The sequence below is a fragment of the Vespa mandarinia genome, chromosome 1, assembly GCF_050613455.1.
Source record: "Vespa mandarinia isolate Hongniang chromosome 1, ASM5061345v1, whole genome shotgun sequence".
In the NCBI taxonomy this organism is placed as follows: Eukaryota; Metazoa; Arthropoda; class Insecta; order Hymenoptera; family Vespidae; genus Vespa; species Vespa mandarinia.
Window position 1 is genome coordinate 7,128,088 of NC_140810.1, and position 22,491 is coordinate 7,150,578.

The 22,491-nt window shown below is 34.9% G+C and overlaps 2 protein-coding genes across 3 annotated transcripts; both read right to left on the reverse strand.

Moving 5' to 3' along the window:
- Positions 1-6,206: 6,206 nt before the first annotated feature.
- LOC118447001 (paramyosin, long form) lies at positions 6,207-18,811 on the reverse strand. Of its 2 annotated transcripts, none has more exons than XM_035878313.2 (16): positions 18,391-18,811; positions 17,707-17,763; positions 16,401-16,487; positions 16,156-16,322; positions 14,276-14,513; positions 14,062-14,181; positions 13,826-13,975; positions 13,582-13,728; positions 13,273-13,489; positions 13,054-13,181; positions 12,813-12,925; positions 8,460-8,655; positions 8,255-8,383; positions 7,806-8,177; positions 7,256-7,717; positions 6,207-6,938 (listed from the first exon to the last, which is right to left on the reverse strand). In XM_035878313.2, the coding sequence occupies exons 1-15, from the start codon at positions 18,508-18,510 to the stop codon at positions 7,325-7,327; spliced, it is 2,634 nt and encodes an 877-aa protein (XP_035734206.1). In that variant the 5' UTR covers positions 18,511-18,811; the 3' UTR covers positions 6,207-6,938; positions 7,256-7,324. The 2 variants fall into 2 exon arrangements, with proteins under 2 accessions (XP_035734206.1, XP_035734205.1); XM_035878312.2 differs by having other exon boundaries at positions 6,207-6,971.
- Positions 8,856-10,930, reverse strand: LOC146873274 (paramyosin, short form). Its single transcript, XM_085658038.1, has 2 exons — positions 10,321-10,930; positions 8,856-9,529 (listed from the first exon to the last, which is right to left on the reverse strand). Exons 1-2 carry the CDS (start codon positions 10,654-10,656, stop codon positions 8,933-8,935), a joined length of 933 nt encoding a protein of 310 aa, XP_085514164.1. The 5' UTR covers positions 10,657-10,930; the 3' UTR covers positions 8,856-8,932.
- Positions 18,812-22,491: the final 3,680 nt, after the last annotated feature.

The following is a 22,491-nucleotide window of genomic DNA, read 5'->3' on the forward strand; positions in this document are numbered from 1 at the left end:
TTATTATTTCATTCTTTGGTTATATATATATTGGTTATATATATGGTTTATGTTTATTAGAGGTTAGGTATTCATTAATGAAGCTGGCGACGATAATTTTGTATTGGAGGAATTATGCGAGAACGATTGAAAATAAGGCAATGATTTCGTACGTAGTAATGCTCGCGTGATAAGAGAACTCGTCGAAGACGAAAAAAGAAGGCGAGATAGAGATAGAGATAGAGATAGAGATACATAGATGAGAGAGAGAGAGAGAGAGAGAGAGAGAGAGAGAGAGAGAGAGAGAGAGAGAGAGAGAGAGAGAGAGAGAGAGAGAGAGAGAGAGAGAGAGAAAGAGAGAGAGAGAGAGAGAGAGGGAAGGTCAAATAATCTTCGTCATCCAATAATCAACATAAAAGTCTGCGACGTTACAATTAAATATTATTACGTAGAAAAGGCAAGAGTCCTTTTAAAACACATAATCGTATTTTTATATTGTTTTTTACCGATAACGCCGCGCTCGGTTGCCGTACTCACTTTCTCTTCCGTTTTCTAAAACCACCGATTGGTGGAAAGATACTTCGGAATTCACGTATAATATGTATAAGTTGAAAATATTAGTGCCTACGTTTGGACGAAAGAAAAGAATTTTTTTCGTATTTCTTTATAATAATATAATTATTCAAGATACAAGGTAGAATGACGAAAGAAAGAAAGAAATCATTTTTGTTTCTCTAATCTCGGCAAAGAAGCGAACATACATTTGTTCATTGGCTTTTGTAACGATGTAAGAATGGATTCGTTTAATCCAACTGCCGCAGATTGCGATAGAAATAAAAGACTGAAAAATATTCAAATAATAGTACGGGCTGGATACATATCTCACAGGGTTTATGCGAACTCTTTTTAATAAACATAGCAAATGATGTAGATGATCCTTTACAAAAATGATACGATTAACAGTATCACAAATTTCATTTCTTCTCACATTGTGACAAATATTTTTTCTTTCTAATCAGAATTGAAACTATGGATTATATCCTGCCATACCGTACGATTTTATTCTATTAATGGCATAACGAATCACATGTCCCAAGACTGTCTAGATTTAAGCTGGTTGGTCACTTGATGACCATTATTTACTATTTTACCGAATCTTAGGGACCTAATGAATGAGTAGTCAATTTGAAAATAACAAATGTCTCTCAATAGCTTTGATTATAATTATACTTATATCATCCTCGCATGTAAATCGTAAAGAACAAATGGTCCGAAGTAAAAATCTTTTTGCTCACCTTTTATGTACATTCCTATTACGAAGTAGGTTAATTTATAAAATGCGTAAACGAGAGGAAGAGCCGTACGCGTCGGTGAATCTTTAAACACGATTCGCGTGGTTAAGTAAATTCATTAGCCATTTTGATAAACGAACGTGGGCCTTTCATCGACGCGAAATTTCCGCAGATATTTCTATACTGCTAGTACAACTCTGTGCCAATACCCAACCGAATGTTAACTAAAGCAGAAAACCAGTAATGATAATATTAGCTGCATCATCTTCGTAATTACATCCTCGCCACCTCCTTTATAATAAATACACATATACACACACATATAGATACATATTCATAGGGACGATACATTTACACACATTATACATATAGCTAGGTCAATCTTTTTAAGGTTTGCAAGTGTGAGTTATACAGGAAGTCAGAAGAATTCACATTGATGAAACGTCTAAACATTGCCAGTATCGTTCGAAACAATCTTTTTTGCCGAGAATAAGAAAAGATTATTTTTCCAATTGAAAGATAATGTGTTTCCGAAGCGTCGAACCAATTTCACTAAAATATTCGACGATGCTAAACTGCCAAATAAGATTTTATCCTCTATCGTTCTTTCTTTCCATATTAATGGTTTAAGTCGAAACTTGTACAAATGGAGAGTAACAATAAAACGAAGAAAAACGTTGCATCATTGCGGCTGCATTTATCTCAGTATCGATATCGTTAGAGGGAAGAAGATATATGTATGTACCTTTACGATGATATAATATATATACATATACATATATATATATATGTATATATATATGTATATATATATATATATATGTATATATATATGTATATATATATATATATATATATATATATATATAGCGTCTAACTTATTTTAACACTTTTCCAGTTGATTAACGGGGTATTGCGAAGCAATCGTTAGATACAGTTAGGACACGCATACTCACGCGAAACAAATTTCTATGTTGCATTGTTTTTTTTCAGCGAAAATAGATCGGTAGGGTCTTCAAGCTATATATGCCGGTATACAAATAGCGAAACGAAAAAGTAAACAAACAAACAAATAAAGGATACGAAAAGTGATTCCAAGAGTATAAAGTGAGCTCTTTTTATAACTACGATTGTAAATAATAGACTGTGTCTGAAGCTTTCCAAATCATGGAGTAAGATCTTCTTTTAATAGTTGAGAAAGAGAACTTCGAATAGGAAAGATTTTAACGAACGAAATGCGAGTAACTGGTTTGAAATTTTCAAGTTGATTAAAGAAATTTTAGAAGATGTCCACGATTTGGAAAATATTACTGAGGTTACGAAGACAACAAAGTTAGCGATAAATAATGATAATCGATATAAATAACACAGCTTGGTTTGTTCCTTCTTCCTTTAGCTAAAAGCTTCATCGTACCTTTTCTTGTTCTTTTTCTTTTCTTTATTTTTTTTTTTTTGGACACTTATGGTTGCTGGATATCATATTGGCATCGTTTATGTATCAGTGCTTAACCGGGAGCCTAGTAATCACAGCTTTTTTTGTGTCTATAATTATGAATCGATAACATATTTTAGAACGGCGATATTTATTGTTTACATAAAAATTACATGATCAAATTTAAATGATGGCTTCAATGCTTCCCTCTCAATAAATATATTATAATTATACTTATGAAGGACTATGCGAAAAATGATTGCGATTTACGCGATATATCCGGTGATTCGCGAAAATGTGCCGTGAAAGTGTTAATAATTATTATTCTCCGCATTATTAATTGGAATATTATAATAATGCGAAAAGAGTACAAGTTTATAAGGAATCGTAAGACGATAATTGATAAGAGATATTTTAAATGAAGAATTTGATTTTTTAGTTTCATTAATCAAGAACGCGATCTTTGGCCTATTCTTCTTTTATATGCATAATATTAATTATTTTCGAAAATATGTATTAATTTATATCGTAAGGATCCTGGTGGAAGGTATATAAATATTTCGTACAACCAATTTACTTAACAATAATTCAAATGTAATCTTCTATTATTCTATTTAATTTTATCTTTTTTGTTTTTTTTTTTTAATTTTTTTTTTTGCAAAAATACTTTATGCAGTTATGAGCAGAACGTTACGAATGAAAGGGAACACAAAAATATCGAGCGAATTTTCCGATTCTCTTGTATTTATAATATATTACGTCTTTAAAATAGTGTAATTAATTTTAAGCACGTATCTATCTTTTTAATTTTCATCTAATCATATTATTATTATTACCACTTTGTTAAAAGTTTTTATTTCCTTCTTCTTTATTTCTTTCTAATGTATAATAATCCTGTAAATAACGATGTAAATGTTATTATTCAATGAAAATTGCGTATCGATAGAATGAACCCTTGTAATTTTCGTAATGGATGGTTGGATTTACGAGTGACGTTGTTTTTTATTCATCAATAGCCTTTTCATCTATAACGGATGATTTACGCAGTGTTTTATGTTCGTAGATACATAGATTGACGCTTGTAAAATCCTATGCGGTAGCAACAAAATTAAATTATGCTTTTTATACGTTGAGCAAGCGGTAGTGTTAGCATATGCCAACGTTTCGAAGCAAGTGAGTGATTTACCATGAGTTTTCTCCACGCGACATGGTCTTTAGCACGCTATTTCCACTGGCTACTTAGGATATTAAATACAGCCATATCGTATTTAGTGCAATCTTTAAAACGTAGGATCGGTTTGGCCGATCCTTTTTGCGTTGGTAATTTTGCCTAGAAGAACCTATCCAAATAAATAAGTGTATTGTATACGATATACATGCTGCAACCTCCGCAAACGTTTCTACTTAAGCAGAATGGTAAGGCTAGGCTAGATGTGCAATTTCGAGTATTCAATTTTTCATGACTCTGTCTTTCTATGGTATGGCCAAGATGTTACGAGAACAACACATGTGGAAAATGTTGAATCGATGTTCTTGTTTCTCATACGACGTCCAGGTTTTAGTTTCATACAGAAGTATGCTCAAACCGTATGTCTGATATAATTTATTAGTAAAATTTTTGTTGTCTTATATTCTTATACTGAGCTTCCCGACATGTACTTGTCGACTATGTCTTATCAATACGATTGTTGACGCATACATGTGTTCCTCAATTGTTCACAGTACTTTCTCCTAAGGGTCATATATCACTATTAGAAATATCTGCCCTTGAGAATTTGTTGGATACTCGCTAAGAAAATGCATAGATAAAAAACACATTGCCACCTTTGTCCGAGCCTGGGTATTTTTAGTCAAGTACCTAGTTTTCAATAATATGTCGAGACGGGGAACAAATAAATAGTGAAAGTAGACGCCTAGACGCGACGAGCCAAGGGTTGTCTGGCGTCTAGCCTTGAAATATCCATTTAATACTCTATAGTCTACACGATCACTAGAAGAAAGCGGCACACATGGAATGTTTAAACATTTCAATGAACTATCCTGACCCATCTCCGACCAATGAGTATCTACTCCTTCCCTTTCCATGCTTAGATCATACTTCAACTATGCCCTTTTTATTCCCTTTCCTAATTTCAATACAGTCTTCGCGGATAATTTTAAAGACGCCAACAAATCAGTCAAGTTACATCTTCAGACTCACGACAACTAAACTCTCGAGTTTTATTAAACATTACTGACTATCACTTCTTCAGAAATAGCCAGTACAACTAATTGCACGTCATTACACAAAACACATCAACAATTGTATCTTATTTCAACAAATATACAATGATAGCTTCAATTCACGCAATATTTATTATTGCGCATCTACCTTGCGAGTTTCATAGGATCCTTTAAAAGAACGCGCGTTCTTCCATTAATTTGCGGGAACGCGGCGAGCGGTATTTTGCTGACGACCTTGAACGGTATCCTGGCCTAGTGTCACCGCCCTTATTCATCGCGGGGTAAATCCTCAGTGCAAATCGACTATCATCGCTGGTCCGGCGCGAGACGTATATCTGGAAATACTATAGTTGCGAAAGTAGAAACTTAGTTGCGCTCTCACGACGTAACAACGATTATTGATTTCTATATCAAGTGAGAGATCGTTCAATATAGTCGAATCTAGATAACAAAACTTATTGAGCACTTCCAAAATTAGCACAGTTGTGTCATCTAATATTATAGCTTAATTTCCGCACATCCTTACGCCAATCACTATTGTCAATCGCATTGATAGACATAGAGAAAAGAGTATATGCATAGGCCAATTTGTGCATTAGGCTCTGAAGCTTTCAAGTAAAAATTATATCCATTGTGGAATATTAGGTTCGGAAATCATACAAAACCTCAGAGTACACGTAATCGACAAGTTTTTGAAGTTTGTCAAAACTATTCGACTAAACAATTTGCTAATAATGCTAGATAACAATTACAGTTACTACGGTAGACTTTTTCTTTGTATGAAGTAACAATATTGGCATCGCGCATATCCTGAGGCACAAATTATCTCTCTTCCCAATTAGTTTTTAGTCAATAAATTGTGCAAAATGGATAGAATGCATTTAAGTTTATTTCAGTAATTCAATTTCAGTAAGTTAATTTTAAAACGTGTGCTTTTGCTGCCAGGACTTTTTCCACCATTGAGCCACTTTACAGCTTTTTTCTTTAGAGCGAATAAGATACCAAGCACGCTACAGGGTGTCACTTTAGAAATTTAATCTACAAATTTGAGAGTTTCTATGGATTTCGTGAACATTGAATATCTCGATAGATGCTATTAAATAAAATAAAATAAGACGTCATTGAGATCATTATCTATGGAAAATATCTAATTGGCTCGAATTAAAGAAATTTACTTTTAACAAATGAATAAATTGATTGATCTAATGTCTGAATAATATATCCTAACATAGTAACAAAGGATGTCATTCTAGGAAAAAAAAAGAGATGATTCAACAAGCTTTCGTACTTACGACTTTGAATTTATTTATTAAATTAATGTTGACACAGGTTATTGTGTATGTCGTATAGCGAGATTTGTGTGTACGGACAATAATACCTATATGTGTAATAATAGCATAGAATTAATGTTATCCATTTAAATACATGTGCGATAATCGCGAATAGCGAGACATGACGATGTCTTGCCTTACTCTCTCTTAATTTTTATCTTAATTACGCGATTAATAATAGCCACATCATTGATAGGATAAGAATAGTAATAATGAATGCCATTTATTTTGCCTCAAATTTTCTTTACAAAGTTAATATTTTTACTCATGCATCTGCAATAAGCTGTTCTTATTTTGATTAAAATCTATTTGTCGTTATTTTTTATTTTATTATTTGCTTTCGTTCTCTTTTGCTTTGGCCTAATCAAAGTGTCCCGTATTTCTTTTATTATTCTTTTCGTTCACGAGAGGAAGCGGAAATTTTATTGGATTAAATATATATTATAAATATATATATTATATATATGTGTGTGTGTATGTCGAATTTACGACGGGTCGTTCGTTTATAATTAATAGCGATGTACTTATGAATATAGAGACTTTTTAATAGTTTAATCCCCTCAGAGAAGATGTGTGTAGTACATCGTGCGACCCGTTGGAAACTCTTTCGGTCCTCCCGCCTTTGGATCGTTCGTCCTGCTGCTGCTGTTGCTGTTGTTGTTGCTGTTGCCGTTGTTGTTACTATTTTATTGTCGTAGGATTAGAATGATGACTCTAAAGAAGGATTCGCATTCTTACATTTTTTTAGAAGTTTTTTATATGATAAAATTAATAAAAGCTTGAATGCACGAATAATATAATTTAGGAGAGCAACTTCACTTGTTTTATTTTTTCTTTAATGTTTAAACAAAATTTTTTTCATTGTACTATTAACGATATTAACTTTAGCCTTGCTGTTTTTTTACTGTTAGATATGGGAGCCGTATAAATAATAGTATAACTATAATCAATCGATAATCGATAATAGTATATAATTATATAGGTCATGTGATACATACGTTTAGAAGGAGGACGACGTGGCGTTCGAAATGATAATTGGGGTGGCGATGATCTCTGTGGCGAAGTTATTACAGCTCCTGCCTCGTCTCCTGGACAAGGTAGACCTGGGAACCGGGTACGGTCGAGGTGGTGACGAAGCTGCGGTGTTTGGCACGAATCAAAGTCAAATTGCTTTCAGCGGTATCGGCACGGTCTTCGGCTGCTTCGAGTTCTCTTTGGAATCGGCGGACCCTGGTCACACTTTGCTGGGACATACCCTCTTGCTCTTGGAGTTGTCTCTTATAGATGCTGACTTTTTGATTCGCCTTGTCTAACGATTCTTGTAGCAAAGCAATGTTCTTCGAGTCTTCCTCCACTTGGATCATTACCTCCTTGATGTTTCGTTCTTTTTTGCGTAAAATCTTCACAGTCTCCGAATGTCTGCGTTTCTCCTCGTCCAATTCGAGTTCCAGGTCACGAATCTATAAATTTTTGTTTGATTAACGAATTTAATTACATTGGTTTATTTAATTGTGAAAATAAGGTCATGAAAATATATTAATTTTTTACCCTGGCCTCGAGCTTGCTGATTATACGTTTGCCGCCAACAATCGCGTTGGCCTCGACTTCCTCCAATCTCACCGACAAATTCTTAACTTCGATCTCAAGCGATTTTTTGATTGCCTCAATCTTAACGATACGTTCTTGTTCCTCGTGCAGAATCTCTACGGTATGTTTCAACTCGTTCTGTACACGTTGATATCTTTCGTCGCTGACCCGCAATTCCTTGGTAACTTCCTCGTAATCACCAGCCAAGGTTGTTAATTCTTGCTCGAGCTTAGCCTTAGACGAAGCTATGTTCACATTAATAGTTGTCAATTCGTTGATACGGCTAACCGACTCTTCGTATTGCTGCTCGACAGTTCTCTTTGCGCGGAGGGCCTTGAAAATTACAAATATTATGTTATCAATTGATAAGATTTTATATTTTGTCAAAGCTCGATCGAATGATCACTCACGGATTCGTAATTGCCGCGAACTTCCTCGAGCTCGGCCGTCAATGATTGGAGACGTCTCTGGCTGATGCCCAACTGATCCAAGGTTACCTGCAGTTGACGTTGAACTTCATCGTAGTGGGCTTGGAGTTCCTGAAGAATAATAAATAGATAGTTAGCAAAAGTCTTGTTCGTTGAAGATAAGATTTAAACAAATTGAAATACGCACGGTAAGGGTAAGAGATTGCTTCTTTATGGTCTTTTGCAAATCGATGTTGTTCTTATTGGCAACGTCGAGAGAAAGTTCCAGTTCGGTGATCTGAATCTGGAGCTTCTTCTTTACACGCTGTACTTCGGTCTTTAGCTTCGTTTCCGCTTCGACGACACGGGCATTCAATTGCTCGATCTCAATGCTGGTCTGCTTGCTAAGTTAACGTAACAGATCATGATAATATATCGAATAATATTGACTTTGGGCAATGAGTTTGTAAAGCATAAAGCAAAAAAGCTGATAGTTTTAAGGATTAAATTTATTTCATAGGAAACTAGGACAGAGAAATTGTTAAAATGAACGGAAGGAACTTGGCAAAAGATTTAAAGCAGCGATAGATTAATCGATCGAGACTATATCGAATTTTCATAGTTTATTTAGTTTACCCTTGTCTGAACATTCGAGTATTTTTAACACATAGGTGCTGTCGTTTAGCGGTTTGTGTACCAAAAACGATTATAATATTTATAATCCAACATGGGGCCACGCTCGCGATAGGCAAATTCTTGTCGGATCCGCTTTCGAGTATCTCGATACCTCTTGTCCAGAAAATAATTGCTCGATCTCTTCTCGTATCCGCGTAGCTCCTTACTGAGAATATCAAGAGGTTCCGTCAGTCTAGCCTCGTCGAGGATCAATTTGGCCCTTTCCTCCATTAGTTTGTTGTAATCTCTTCCCTCCCAAAAAGCATGGCTCGTTTCTGTTTGATACTTTCGAATATCAGCGAGTTCTTGACTTTTGCTAAGATTTTTCAGAGCCTCGGTCCTAAGTTGAATTTCTATAGCTTTTGCAGATTTCCCACGAAGACTTCTGCCGTGATCTAAATTTTCTTGGACTTCTTTCAACATCTGGATATCCTTTAGAGCTTGCATTTCGATGGCAGCTAAGGCTTTCAATTGCACGTCTCTCGGTACTTTCTTTTTTGGATATTCGCTAATCCAAAACGGAGAAACTCGATTGAGGATGTCCTGTGTCACTCTACTAGCGTGTACAGTCTTTTCCCGGCTAAAGTCCGTCCGTTTGGCTATCTTCGAATGTGAAAAGGAAGTCTCGTTAATCGTTAAGCGATTTTATTTGTTGAAATTCCTCGCTTAAGATAGCAAAGTTTAACTATATTCGTAGAAGATTAACCAGAGTTAATTTCTTTTTTCTTTCTTTCTTCTTCTCTCTCTCTAAACTTAGAAATGCAGCGACTGAAACTCTCGAGTTTCTCTTTCCCTTTCTCTCTCTCTCTCTTTCTCTCTTTCTTGCTCGACAACCGTAGCACGACTGACTTCGCCCGATCTGACTTAGTAGTCTGGGTGACGCGAGATGAATTTCTTTTCATCACTCGAGTGACTTGGCAAACGGCTCATCGAGAGACGATGAAGAGAAACGTTCCAAATAATAGACTGCCAACGAAACGTTTGACGTGCTTCCGCAATATTTTTACCGATAGTCATTCTTGTTACCGAAGAGGTAAAGACAAAGCATTAAAGAATCGTTGAAAAATTTATTGGTTGAAAGGAAAAGAGAGAAATGAGAAAGAGAGAGAGAAAGAGAAATGAGAAAGAGAGAGAGAAAGATGCGCTAGACATTCGCCTTCGTTTTCGTTTTTGATCTTAGCTATTCGCTCGCTCAAGACGATCATTTCCGCTGTACCAAATTTAGAAAGCGAAAAGGTCAAGTGGCTCGCTCAATCTGTGTTTTCTCTAGCGGGGAAAACGTATTTCCTGAACGCGCTAGTCTCATATTATTTTCTTATTAATTGTTCGATCCTTTCTATTTTATCTGAAATTAAGAAAAATTGTTTCTATTTTTAATTCTTTCATTTTCATACCTTAAAACGAGATAGATGACCCCTCGCTTGATCCTCGGCATCAAACGCTCGTTTTATCAAATCGTTCTTGTCATAGGTTTGTAATTCTTTATCCTCCCACAAAAATCTGCCATCTGACCAAGGTAGGTCTGGAAATTCGTTTCCATTTCCATTTCCTTCTAATCGGCCTAACGCCGATCTTGATCTTTCCCGTTTCTCTTCCTTTCGATCAATATAATCCAATATTGGTTGATAATAATTTATACCGTATCCATAATTCTTATCATAGACGTATGTTGGCCAGTGCCGCCATTTTGACTCAAGTGGCACTTGGCTAGGTGGCATGTAACCCACCATTTTGTCTATTCGGCTTTTATTTCTTTCTTACAAACACCTAACACTAACAATTTCGTTCTGAGTTTCCTCAGGCTCGAGATCCTTTTTAATACGATCCGAAAGTATGACTGATACGGCCGAACATTTACGGTGAGCAATCTAATGATAATTAGGCCGAAGCTATGACGGCATCTTTTGCAAAGTTTTCCTTTGTGATTGCCACATTGAGAACAAGCGATCATCACCTTTTAATAACGATCGGATCGCGACTAGTTTTATTAATAGAGTGAGCGTAGACATCGACTGATATTATCATTTATTACTTTCTCATTAGTTTCTTATTATTTTATTATTCTTCTTCTTGCCGAAAGTCGATAATACTTTTTATTAATAAATTATTGATTATTATATCTTACTTTTCTATTTTAATTTAATTAACCATTAATATTTATATATTTCATCTTCTATAGATGATCTTTCCAATTTTATACATTTTATTTTCATTACTTAAAATAAAATCATTTAATTTTATCATTAGAATTCAAAGATATTTTCATTATTAAGTGCCATCGTATTCTAATATATTGATTGTGGGAGCTAAGTGATCGATTATTTAATGGCGGTTCGATTTTCGCGGTCGCCGACACTTTGCATGTTACATAGAAATAGATCGAGTATAAATAGTAATTGGGTCGATATAGTAGTCGGATAAATCGATCATCAATTTGAACGTATTTTATAAATAACACTATGTTATGTACAATTAAAGATATATACGTTGTAAACTATTTCAAATATGTTTGATTTGATTACTAATTGTCTATGCATGCGTACTACGAGTTAATGAAAATTTCTTTGGGCGTATTTCCCATAGTAGCGAGCTTGATTCGCATGATCATTTATTGAATCAACAGATACATTCGTCTATATATATGATTTACAGTAGATATAAAGGTGATAGATATCGATTGGTTTCACTCACGTGCAAATTATTCAATATATTTTGTTATTTCGTAAATAATTTAATTATTATTTAAAATCATGCTTTATAAAGTTATCAATTAGATATATGAAATCTAATATTTCTTCATGCTGAAAAAAGCTTTTTCAAGACAAATAGGTTAATATATTAATTATCAAGGTAATTTTTTTGAAATCAATATACTCATCTAATAATATTCATAATTTTTTTTACATGAAAGATATAAAAAAATTCATGTCTATAAAAAATGTCCATCCATAAATATCCTAGCAAATATTTCACGACTGGTTGAAGTTTCAAGAAAGATTAATAAATGAAATTTGCATGGCTCTGAGTCACTTGCGAAATTCTTATCAAAATTTTGTGTTTATCCTTGACCTTTTCGAAATGAAGATCAATATAGTTTTTTTTAAATGAATTTCTTTAATTTTTTTGTATATTTATATAGTAGTGTTCGTTTGCAATTATAATCATATTTAATAAAATATTTCTACTGTGTTTTATTTACAAGATAATCGGCATCTTTTAAATATTAAAGTAATTGGTTTTTCATATCACAAGTTGAAAAACAATCGTCAGATTGCATTATATTTTGAAGACTTCGTCGGTGATATCGAACGAAATCAGTGATCTTCAATTCGTCAAAATACAAGACACGTTTGATTTGTTCATAATGTATTTGTATAATGTGAATTACATGAATATTAGTATAACATGAAGTATGAATTAGTAAGGTATGAATTTGTTAATCAATCGTTAAGATGCATAATAGTAATTTTTTACTAGATATGATTTTGATTGCAAATCGTTGCTATTATATAAATATGCAAAAAAAATTATAGGTATCCATTTAAAGAAATTCTGTTGACTTAACTCGAAAAGATCACGCTAAATAAAAAATTTTTATGTACACTTTATAGCTGACTCAGAGTCGTATAAATTTCTCTTATTTAACTTTTATGTAACTTCAACTAGTCGCAAGATATTTGTTCGGACATATATGGACGAATACTCTGTATATAATTTTCACATTAGACTTTACTCTTATTAAGAAGTATACTTTTAATCTTTTAAACATAAGACAAAAAAATTCCTTATAAGCAATTTAAATAAAGTTTGTAAACTTGAGTATCATCGATGAGTCCTATACCATTCAAAGTATTAGGAAAAAAGATCTTTCATGGCAAATACTTACCGAATAATTTCAATCTCCTCGTCCTTCTCAGCAATACGACGTTCATACTCGTGACGGAGTTGGCTCAACTCGGCTGATAGTCTCTGCGAACGTTGTTCTTCGATCTTGCGACCCTAGAATCGAGCTTCTTGCATTAAAATCCGATTTACAGATCGTTTATTAAGATTTAAGGTAAAAGAGGAAATTGATGATAAAAAAGTCGATAGAAAACTTGATAATAGATGAGATTTAAATTACTAACTGCTTCGGCTTCTTTGTAAGCAGCAGCAAGTTCTTCACGTTCATTTTCCAAACGACGAAGTTCCAATTCCAATTCGTGCAATCTACGGTTCATGTCAGCTAGTTGATTTTTGGCATCGCTGAGATCATCTATGAATGAGTTCATTGAATGTAAATTTTAAAATGTATAAAAAGTCTTCTCTGTTATTATTGTTATTGTTTTTCTTAATTATCAACTTACCACCCAATTTCTTATTCTCACGAGCCAATTGATCTTTGATCTCGCGGGTCTTGTCAAGTTCAGCGTTTGTACGTTGCAATTCTTGTTGTTTGTTACGAAGATCACGTTGACTTTGCTCGTACATAGCCACAGTCTCATCGAGACGAGATTTCAATTCGATTTGTATCTTTTCTAAATGTTCAACGCGTTTTTGCAATTCTCGGGCAGTTCCATTGGCCTGAAATAAAATATTAAAGATTATATATGTTGAAATTGAATTGATAAAAATCAAGTGTAAATTAAAAAGAAATTTTTAAAAAGAATTTTTACCTTTTCGAGATCGATGATAAGAACTTCTACTTCCGACTGAAGACGAGATTTTTGTTTCTCAAGATTGTTGATCTTCACGAGAAGAGTTTCAATTTGTTCTTCCTGTTCTTGTATACGAGCAGCATACTTGCGACGTAATTCCTCAACCTAAAAACAATGAATAGATTCGATGATTAAAAAGAAGTTATTGAGAAAAATTATTGATTGTTTTAATCGATATATTCGATAATACTAAATATCACACCTCTTCCGCGCGAGCATTAGCTTCAGTCTCGTATTTCGATCTCCATACAGAGACTTCACCATTGGACTTGACCAATTGACGTTCGATATCCAATCGTGCTTCAGATTCTTCTTCCAATTGAACCCGAACGGACTCCAATTCCACTTCGACCTGCCGTGAAAATTAAAAAATTTTTTATTTCATAATATTGTAAATATCTAATAGTTTTAATATTGTATTAATAATTGATAATAGACCTGATGCAAAGATGCCTCGACCAACGATCGACGACGTTCCTCATCTTCGAGACGGCGACGAGCATCTTCGAGTTGTCCAACGATTTGAGTCTTCAGATAAGTCACGTTTTCGATGTTTACCTAAAAATAAAATTGATTGACAATTTTAATGAGAATTTTTTTTTCTTTTGAATCAGTGATTTCATTTTTCTTCTTATCTTTAATACTATCTTACTTTGAGATCTTGCACTTCCTTCGTTAATTCGATGTTCTCTTGCGACAGGCGAGTCTTATGACTAGTAATGTCAACGATCGTACGATTGAGTTCCTCGATCTTCACGTTCAACTCCGATATATGAACTTCGAGTTTTTCCACTGTCTTGATGGACATTAATTTCTCTTTCGTGACATTATCCAACTGGGCGAGTAATTCGTATACTTCCTGCTGGAATTTCGATTTTTCCTTATCAGCCCTGTAATATTTAAGCAATAAATTAATCGATTGTATACCAATAGCGCTTTATATAAATTAAAAAAAAAAAAATAAAAAGAACGATGAAAGCAATGTATTTTCAAACGAGCATAATCAAAATTTTCTTGATAAATAAATTTCAAAAAATACACATAATCAATTACTTTTGATATAAGGATAAAGAACAGCATCCTTTGAAGAAGAAATATTTATAGTATTAACTATAAAATAGTATAAAGTCACAACAGAGTACGATAAGAGAGGGAGAGGGAGAAAGAGAAAGAGAAAGAGAAAGAGAAAGAGAAAAAGAGAGAGAGAGAGAGAGAGAGAGAGAGAGAAAGAGAAAGAGTAATATCGTAACGAAAATACGACATGATCGAAGAGTAAAATGGTAGAGAGAGTAGTGGTTGGGGGTTTTCGAGCTTTCGAAGGTCAATGGGCCGAACGTGAAATGGAAGGCAGAGTGAGCGCCATGGCGCTAGACGTTCATCATATATCTTTTTCTGACAGTTGTCATCCTTCGTATTTCAAAAATGGCTTGTGTGAATGAAGATTTTGAAAATATTATCTCGTTTCTTCTTGTAAAGCATGCGATAGAGGGTATAAGGTGTCGTTTTCTCGATTCCGAGTATAGTGGGGATTCGAGCTAGTCGCGTGTACTAATATGGCGCGGCAACGTGGGCTTGAGTATTGCCGCGCGAGTCGTACGGGTAAAAATAGTCATAAGCCGTATGTGTATACGCGAGAGCAAAAGGGAAAGAGTAAGAGTGTTGAGAGAGAAAGATAGATAGATAGATAAAGAGAGAGAGAGAGAGAGAGAGAGAGAGAGAGAGAAACGAAGTGGCGCTATTTTAACAAGATCCATCGTGTTAACGTTTCTTTTTCGCTTCTCGACTTCACTAACAGGTGGAATGACACGATCTCCTGCTTCTCTTTCCCTACTATCAGTTGGTTCCTTTCTTTTTCTTCACGTGCTACTATAATCGCGCCATATCTCCTATTGAATTTTGTCAATGAACTCGTCTACTCAAGCATAATAATGCCGGCTTTTTCGTAAATGCCCATGTTTGATCTTATCATGATCATCATCATGATCATCATCATCATCATCACCATCATCACCATCATCATCATCATCATCATCATCACCATCATCATCATCATCACCATCATCATCATCATCATCATCATCATCATCATCATCATCATCATCATCATCATCGTCATCATACTCATCGTTAGTTAGCTCTAAGACGTTAGAAAGCTAACGACGAGAGAAGAAGGGTCGACTCGGACGCCTCGAGTATTACGAGGCAAGGTAACTATGTTTAGAATTGCCGAGGTAGTGAGTCTTCGTGTATTTCAGGTGCGAGTAACTCTGCTGCTTGGACTAGGGCCAATATCGCAAGCATAATCCGTGCAAATTTTCAAACGTATACATACATCTACGTACTTTCGTCCGCGCGGAGATAAGCTATAAATAGATCGGGAAGATCCTGATTCAGTAGTAGAAAGAGAAATCATGATACTCTCTCTCTTTCTCCTCTCTCTTCTCTCTCTCTTTCTCTCTCTCTGTTTTTTTCGGTTTTTCATATTTTCATATTTTCATATTTTTTACCTATCTTAATCAGAACTTCACCAACCTGGCACGAGCTTTTGAAAGCTGATCAATTTGATCCTGGAAGTCAACAACAACTTCTTGATGTTTCTTTCGCAAGAGATGAGCAGTCTCCTCGCTCTCGAGATGAACATCTTCCAAGAGTTTACGTAACTTGGCTAGTTCCGTGTCCCTCTTCTTGTTGATCTCGAACTATGATGAGAATGGTAAGTGACAAATAGGTTCTCTTCCACGAGATGATATCGAAGGACACGAGGATAAAAGACTTACCTGAGATTCGGCGCCACCTTCTGCTTCTTCGAGACGTTCGGATAGCTGGATGACTTGCACGCTCAAATCGGCGCGCTCGCGTTCGATCTGTGTTAAAGAAAATGAATGATATTTAAAAAAAAAGATATCATTGTTTTTTACAAAATTTCATTTAACGTCATTCTTACATTGATAATTTAATTATTAATGTAATAACGATCTCTCGTTATTTCCAATAGAATTGTAGATCATATAAATCGATATATCGAATAGAAAAAAATTTTCATGAAAAAGGAAACCAAACTGATAGTTACTTTGCATGGTTTGATTACTCCGATGCAAGCTTGACGTCAGGTTTCTACTCACCGCGAATAGAACGATCTAATTTCGGATGGAGTCACTCTATATTGGGAACTTTATTCATATTACAAACGAGACATTTATCGCGGCTGGAGAGTCACGTGATATATTTTTTCTTGCAATCTTATTCAAGAAATCTATTCTTCAAGATATCCATAGATATAGTAGAAAAAAAAAAAATAATAACTGAAAAAGAAAAAAAGAAAAAGAAAGGAATTCCGATAAATTTTCTTTCAATTTGTATAATAATCGATTAGTGAAAAATGTTTTTGGTTTTGTCTTCTGAAATGAACGCAAGGAATCGTATATTTGAAATATCGAAAAGTTTCACAGTAATACGAGTCAATAATTAAGTCGACATGCCTTAAAGATGCCTTACAAAAAATCGAAATTATTAACGTTCTTTCGAAATTATTTCTTCCGGGAATTATTTTGTTTGTTTTATTATATCAATCATTTCAAAATTTTTTTTATTATAAAGAAGAGACAAAAAAGAAAAACTAAAAATTATTCTCAGATGCTCCTTCAAAAAGTCGACATTTTTGAAATCGTATTATTATCCATGATCGTTATTTTTAAGATCGCGCTAACCAACGAAAGTTATTCTTCGCACAAAGCGGCTGATCCGCGTCGGCAACATACTTCGAAGGAATGTCGGAACGCTTCGAGAGCCGCGCATCCCCAAAAATAGATTGGACTGTAGAGCTGGACATTTCGACATCCTGTCGCTCCCCACTCCGGCCTTCGGACCGATGGACCGCGGTCTTACATTTTTCTCTGATCTTTTTCTCTCTGTTTCTTGCTTCTAGGATCACGAAACGATCGCTTCCCGATGTGAGAAATTCAAAAATAATTTCTCTTTGATCGCGGTATCGGAATCATAGATTTTACACAGAGATCGCCAAAAAGAAATTCTTTTCTTCTTTTTTTTTTTTTCTATCTTTCTCTTTCCTTTGCCAGGACTTACCCTCTGACGCAGCTCTCTCTCGGACTCCAAATCATCCTGCAGTAGGCGAATCTTGTCCTGAAATGAGAAAGAACGAAGGCCTGTAATGAGGGTCGAGATCTTCTTTAGCTTTGTAATCGTTCGAAATCGATGGTTTATGTAACGAAAGAGAATTGTTAGACGAAAATATCCGAAAGTACACGAAGTTTGAGTTATTTTATTAGGTTTTTTGATACTTTAAAGAAAACTCCGTATTCTGACGAACGGCCATCAGGCCATCAGGAAGGATGAGGACGTGTTCGCTTTTGATAATTTCAGGATCGATTATTTGGATCGATCGATCGATCGTATCGGTCATTGATCGCGCCGGAGAATGCAAGACGTACAACTATTTTTATAGGCTAGCGTTTGAATACTTGGACGAGGAGAGATAGTTTGGGTTGTACACTTTCGATTGGCACTAAGATGGTCCTTATGGTCACTGAACTTGTGCGCGTCACTGCCATTCCATTCAGATCACTCCTCACTTTGCTTGTTCGGCGAAGACACTCGCGTCTGTCGATCATTTCTATCTCTCTTGCATTGACATATATTTTTTAGTTTCCATTTTATATTTTTCTAGTTCACGCCAAGTTATAGCACGATAATGTTCTAATAATATCTAATAGAATGTTTTCACAGGTGATAGGATGGGGATCAACATACCTCGAGTCTGGAGAGAGCACTCAGGTCGGCGCTGTATTCGATGCTGACATCGGCAGAGCCTGCACCGCCAGTTGAACGGTACGTGTATTTGGAAGTTTTCGCGACGGCCGAAGACATCATCGATTTCTTCTACTGTAATCCTTTTCTTCCTTTACGATGGTCACAATTTAATTCTCGAACTCGAACTTTTTCTTCGGCGGAGACACTTTTTTCAAAAATATATATTTATATATACGTATATCCTCTTATCCGTTTCCTCGAGAACTCGGACTAAATAATTCTGTCTGTCTCTCTTTCTCTCTTCTTATTATCGTCGTTCGCTTCCTCGTTCTCGTTGTTTCTCCTCTTCGGCGTTTCGGAGCCGACCAGCGCCCTACTCGTAGTGCGCGACCCGTCGTCGTTCGTATGGCGCGCCGGCCGCCCCATGGCTTCCTCAAAATTCGACGCTCAACGCAGGCGCACTAGATCCTCTCCCTCTATAGATCTTCCCTCCTTCTTACCCTTACCCTCGCGTCCTCGGCACACGTCTTCCTCGTCGCGTGTACTTACCACAACGAGAACAAGAATCATCATCTTATCGAGACGCCCACTTTGTGTATTACTCGAATTCTCTCTTTGTGATCTTATGGAAATTATATCTAAGAGAGAGAGAAGGAGAGAGAGAGAGAGAGAGAGAGAGAAAGTAGCAAAAGTGAAATGAGATCGATCGAGAATATCTTTGTTGTTTCTTTTTTATGATTTTTTAAATGACTATTACACATTTTTTACAATTAATAGTTCTTTCGCTGAGTAATTATAATGAGGATTATGTTTCCATTAGTAATATTTTGATTGTTATAACTTTTTTTATTTAAATATGTACGGTCTGATCCTATACATACTTTTACTACTTTCGTTTTAATAACTCTTACCAAATCAATGTATGAAATCAATGTTTGGCGCATAATGATCTCATGACAAAGATTTCTGACGTGGCGGAATGAAAAGACATCGTTTGATTAAACTGATTGCCAAATAATCGGTAACACGTCGCTACAGCACCAAAAAAGATACGCTGACTCAAGCGGGAACGAATTTTACATTAGATCGAAAAATACGACTACTTGTATCTACATATTTCTTGAAATCATCGTAGAATTTAGTCGAATGACAAATGAGTTTCGATCGAAATTTCTTTTTGATACTTTGGATAGTAAGAGATACTAACTTGATAGAAGCTGATCATTATTGATTGTATTGGCTCTAATCTTTTTTTTATCCATTATTGATTGTATATTTACAATCTTCGAATTATATGTGTCTTTTGAAAAATTTACATGGATGTGTTTCAGTTTTTTTTTTTCTGAAAAAATCATCATAATTAGTATTTTCATATAGGAGAATCGAATGATGAAGTCATCGAATAGAATTTCATAAGGATCAAAGAAGGGGAAAGGGAAGAATTTATTCATCTTTTATTTGGAAAGAAGGGAAGATCTTCGCGATCTTCTTTCTCCGGTGTTCCGACAGATTTTCACACAATTTCCTCGAGTCTCCCACCTCAAGCCAAGAGCGTCGAGTGTCTATAAAAGGTCGCCGAGCGATGGTGGGCAAAGACGTTTGGTCGGCCTAGCCGGGAGCTCCACGAGTAATTTGAGATTGGCCCCTTCTCTTTGGTACTTCTCATCCCTACTTTGTCGTCATCTCCTCCCCGAGAGTCGATGTGGCTCACCCTGGTGGAGAATTCCAGTGATGAGAGAGACCATCTCTTTCGTTCTTCTCTTCTCATCAGATCCGTGGACCAGAATAAACATCAACCTCCTTCTCTTTCTTTCTCTCTCTTTTTCTTTTCCTACTAATCATCCTGTATTTTCCTTGTATCCGCGTTTTCGATTAGAATCTTAGATTCGTGATAATTAGATTAGTGATACATTTTTACTTTTCTCTTTTTCTTCTATTCCTTTATTTAACTTCTATTCCAAATTTTTTCGTAAATCATACATTATATATATATACATACATACATACATACATACATACATACATACATACATACATACATATATACATATATACATACATACATACATACATATATACATATATACATACATACATACATACATACATACATACATACATACATACATACATACATACATACATACATATATACATATATACATACATACATATATACATACATACATACATAAATACATAGATACATACATACATACATACATACATAGATACATACATACATACATATATACGTACATACATACATACATACATACATGCATACATCTATATAAACATGTGTGTGTCTGTGTGTAAAGCTAGGTTTGCGTATTCATTTGAAAATACGTTAGCAAGTAAATCCTGCTCCCATTCGATATCGTTCCCATTTTTCTCAATTCGGTTAAATGGTATCTACGGGTGCTTCTGGAGCTTCGTGAAAGCGCGCTGCCCTAATTTCCTATAAATATCTCCACTCCTGTTCGGCTGCAACTCTCATGCACTGTATCGAAAGATCTTGACTTCTTGACCATCTGTTTAGTGTTTATAAACATGGCCTCTCACCACTGATCGACATGTAAACTTGACCCCGCTTACCCTCCCCATTCTCCTACTTCCTTTATTATATCCATCATATTATTCACAAAAATATCAAGGATATTTGTTGCTTCGAGAATCAATCGTTTCTTTTCTTCGAAAATTGTATCATTTGTTTTTTTATTCGTCAAAATTTGATTCGTGAAATGTTTTTAAATTTATCGTAATCTTGTATTTCTCTTAATAGTACCTCTCGTGTAAAACTATCGTGTCATTGATCATTGAGATAGATTGATCGAACATAGTGTAGCAGGTGGTAGCTTTCAGAACGTTAGTTCTCGTAGGTCTTTTATTAACGAGGAAACAGCTGTATTCGAAACTTCGGATTGAAAGGAACAGATTGAGGATATTTAGAGAATACGAATATGTGTGTTGCGATCTTGCGTCTTTTCGATCCAGATCGAATAGAATTCAGGTCGTTGTGGCTGGATAAACACAGGATCCATAATATCAAATTTTTTTGAAATACATAAACCAGCATTTTTAATACGATTATTTAAGGATTAAGTTGTACTAGAAGAAATATTATAAACGATTATAATATACAGAACACATAAGTAATATCACATTGACGTTAAGTTTGATTTCAATCACGAAGAATTTGGAAATACGTAGGAGATAAGCGATAAACGTTCGATAAATCCTCAACACATTAAAGCACGATCCGCGAAGAGCCGTTGACTCAGCGTCCAAAATCGTTGTGAAAAACGTCGAGCAGAGCTTTTCGGCATTGCGAGCAAAATTTCAAGATGACTAAGTTGTTCTATTCTTATCTTAACAGTGTATCCTTTGTATCTACTGGGAAAGTAGAGTAAGCTCGAAAGTGAGTCTTCATTTTGAATATGCGTTGTTCAGTTAAAAATGGGATTTATATGTAAACAAATACATTTAAACAAATTATGAAGAATTCATATTTGAATAGTAATATATATTATTATTTCGAGTACATTTTAATTACATTAAAAGTTTGTTGACATATTAATTTGACAAATTATCACATTTAAAAGATAAATAACATTTTAGAAAGATTAAAGTTATATTTTTGTTCCTTTAACATGTGACAAACGATCCATTAAACGTGTAATTTGTCTTGATCGATATTAATTAACGTCATCGTTGTTGCAAGCTTCTCGCCAATTTTCGATACTATTTTATGTTTGGCACAATAATTGTAAAGCTTTCGAAAAAGCCTCGAAACATTTTACTGGACAATGAAAAATATGCGAGTTATTAAATATTGATAAAAAATTAAATTTAGAAATACAGATCAAGTGGATACATTATTTTTTAAGATCTTTAAAAAGTTCTGAGAGCTTTTCGGATCATGACACTAGTGCCATCTTCTTTGAAAAGAATATACTTGTACTGTAGGAAGATTTAACGTACAAGCTGTTTAACTTCTATCGGTACATACACCGAAGACAGCTTTCACAAACACGAGGTAACTTGTCTATCAAGAGTATTGCGTGAATTCGTAAGCTTCACCGAAGTTAGCAGCACGAT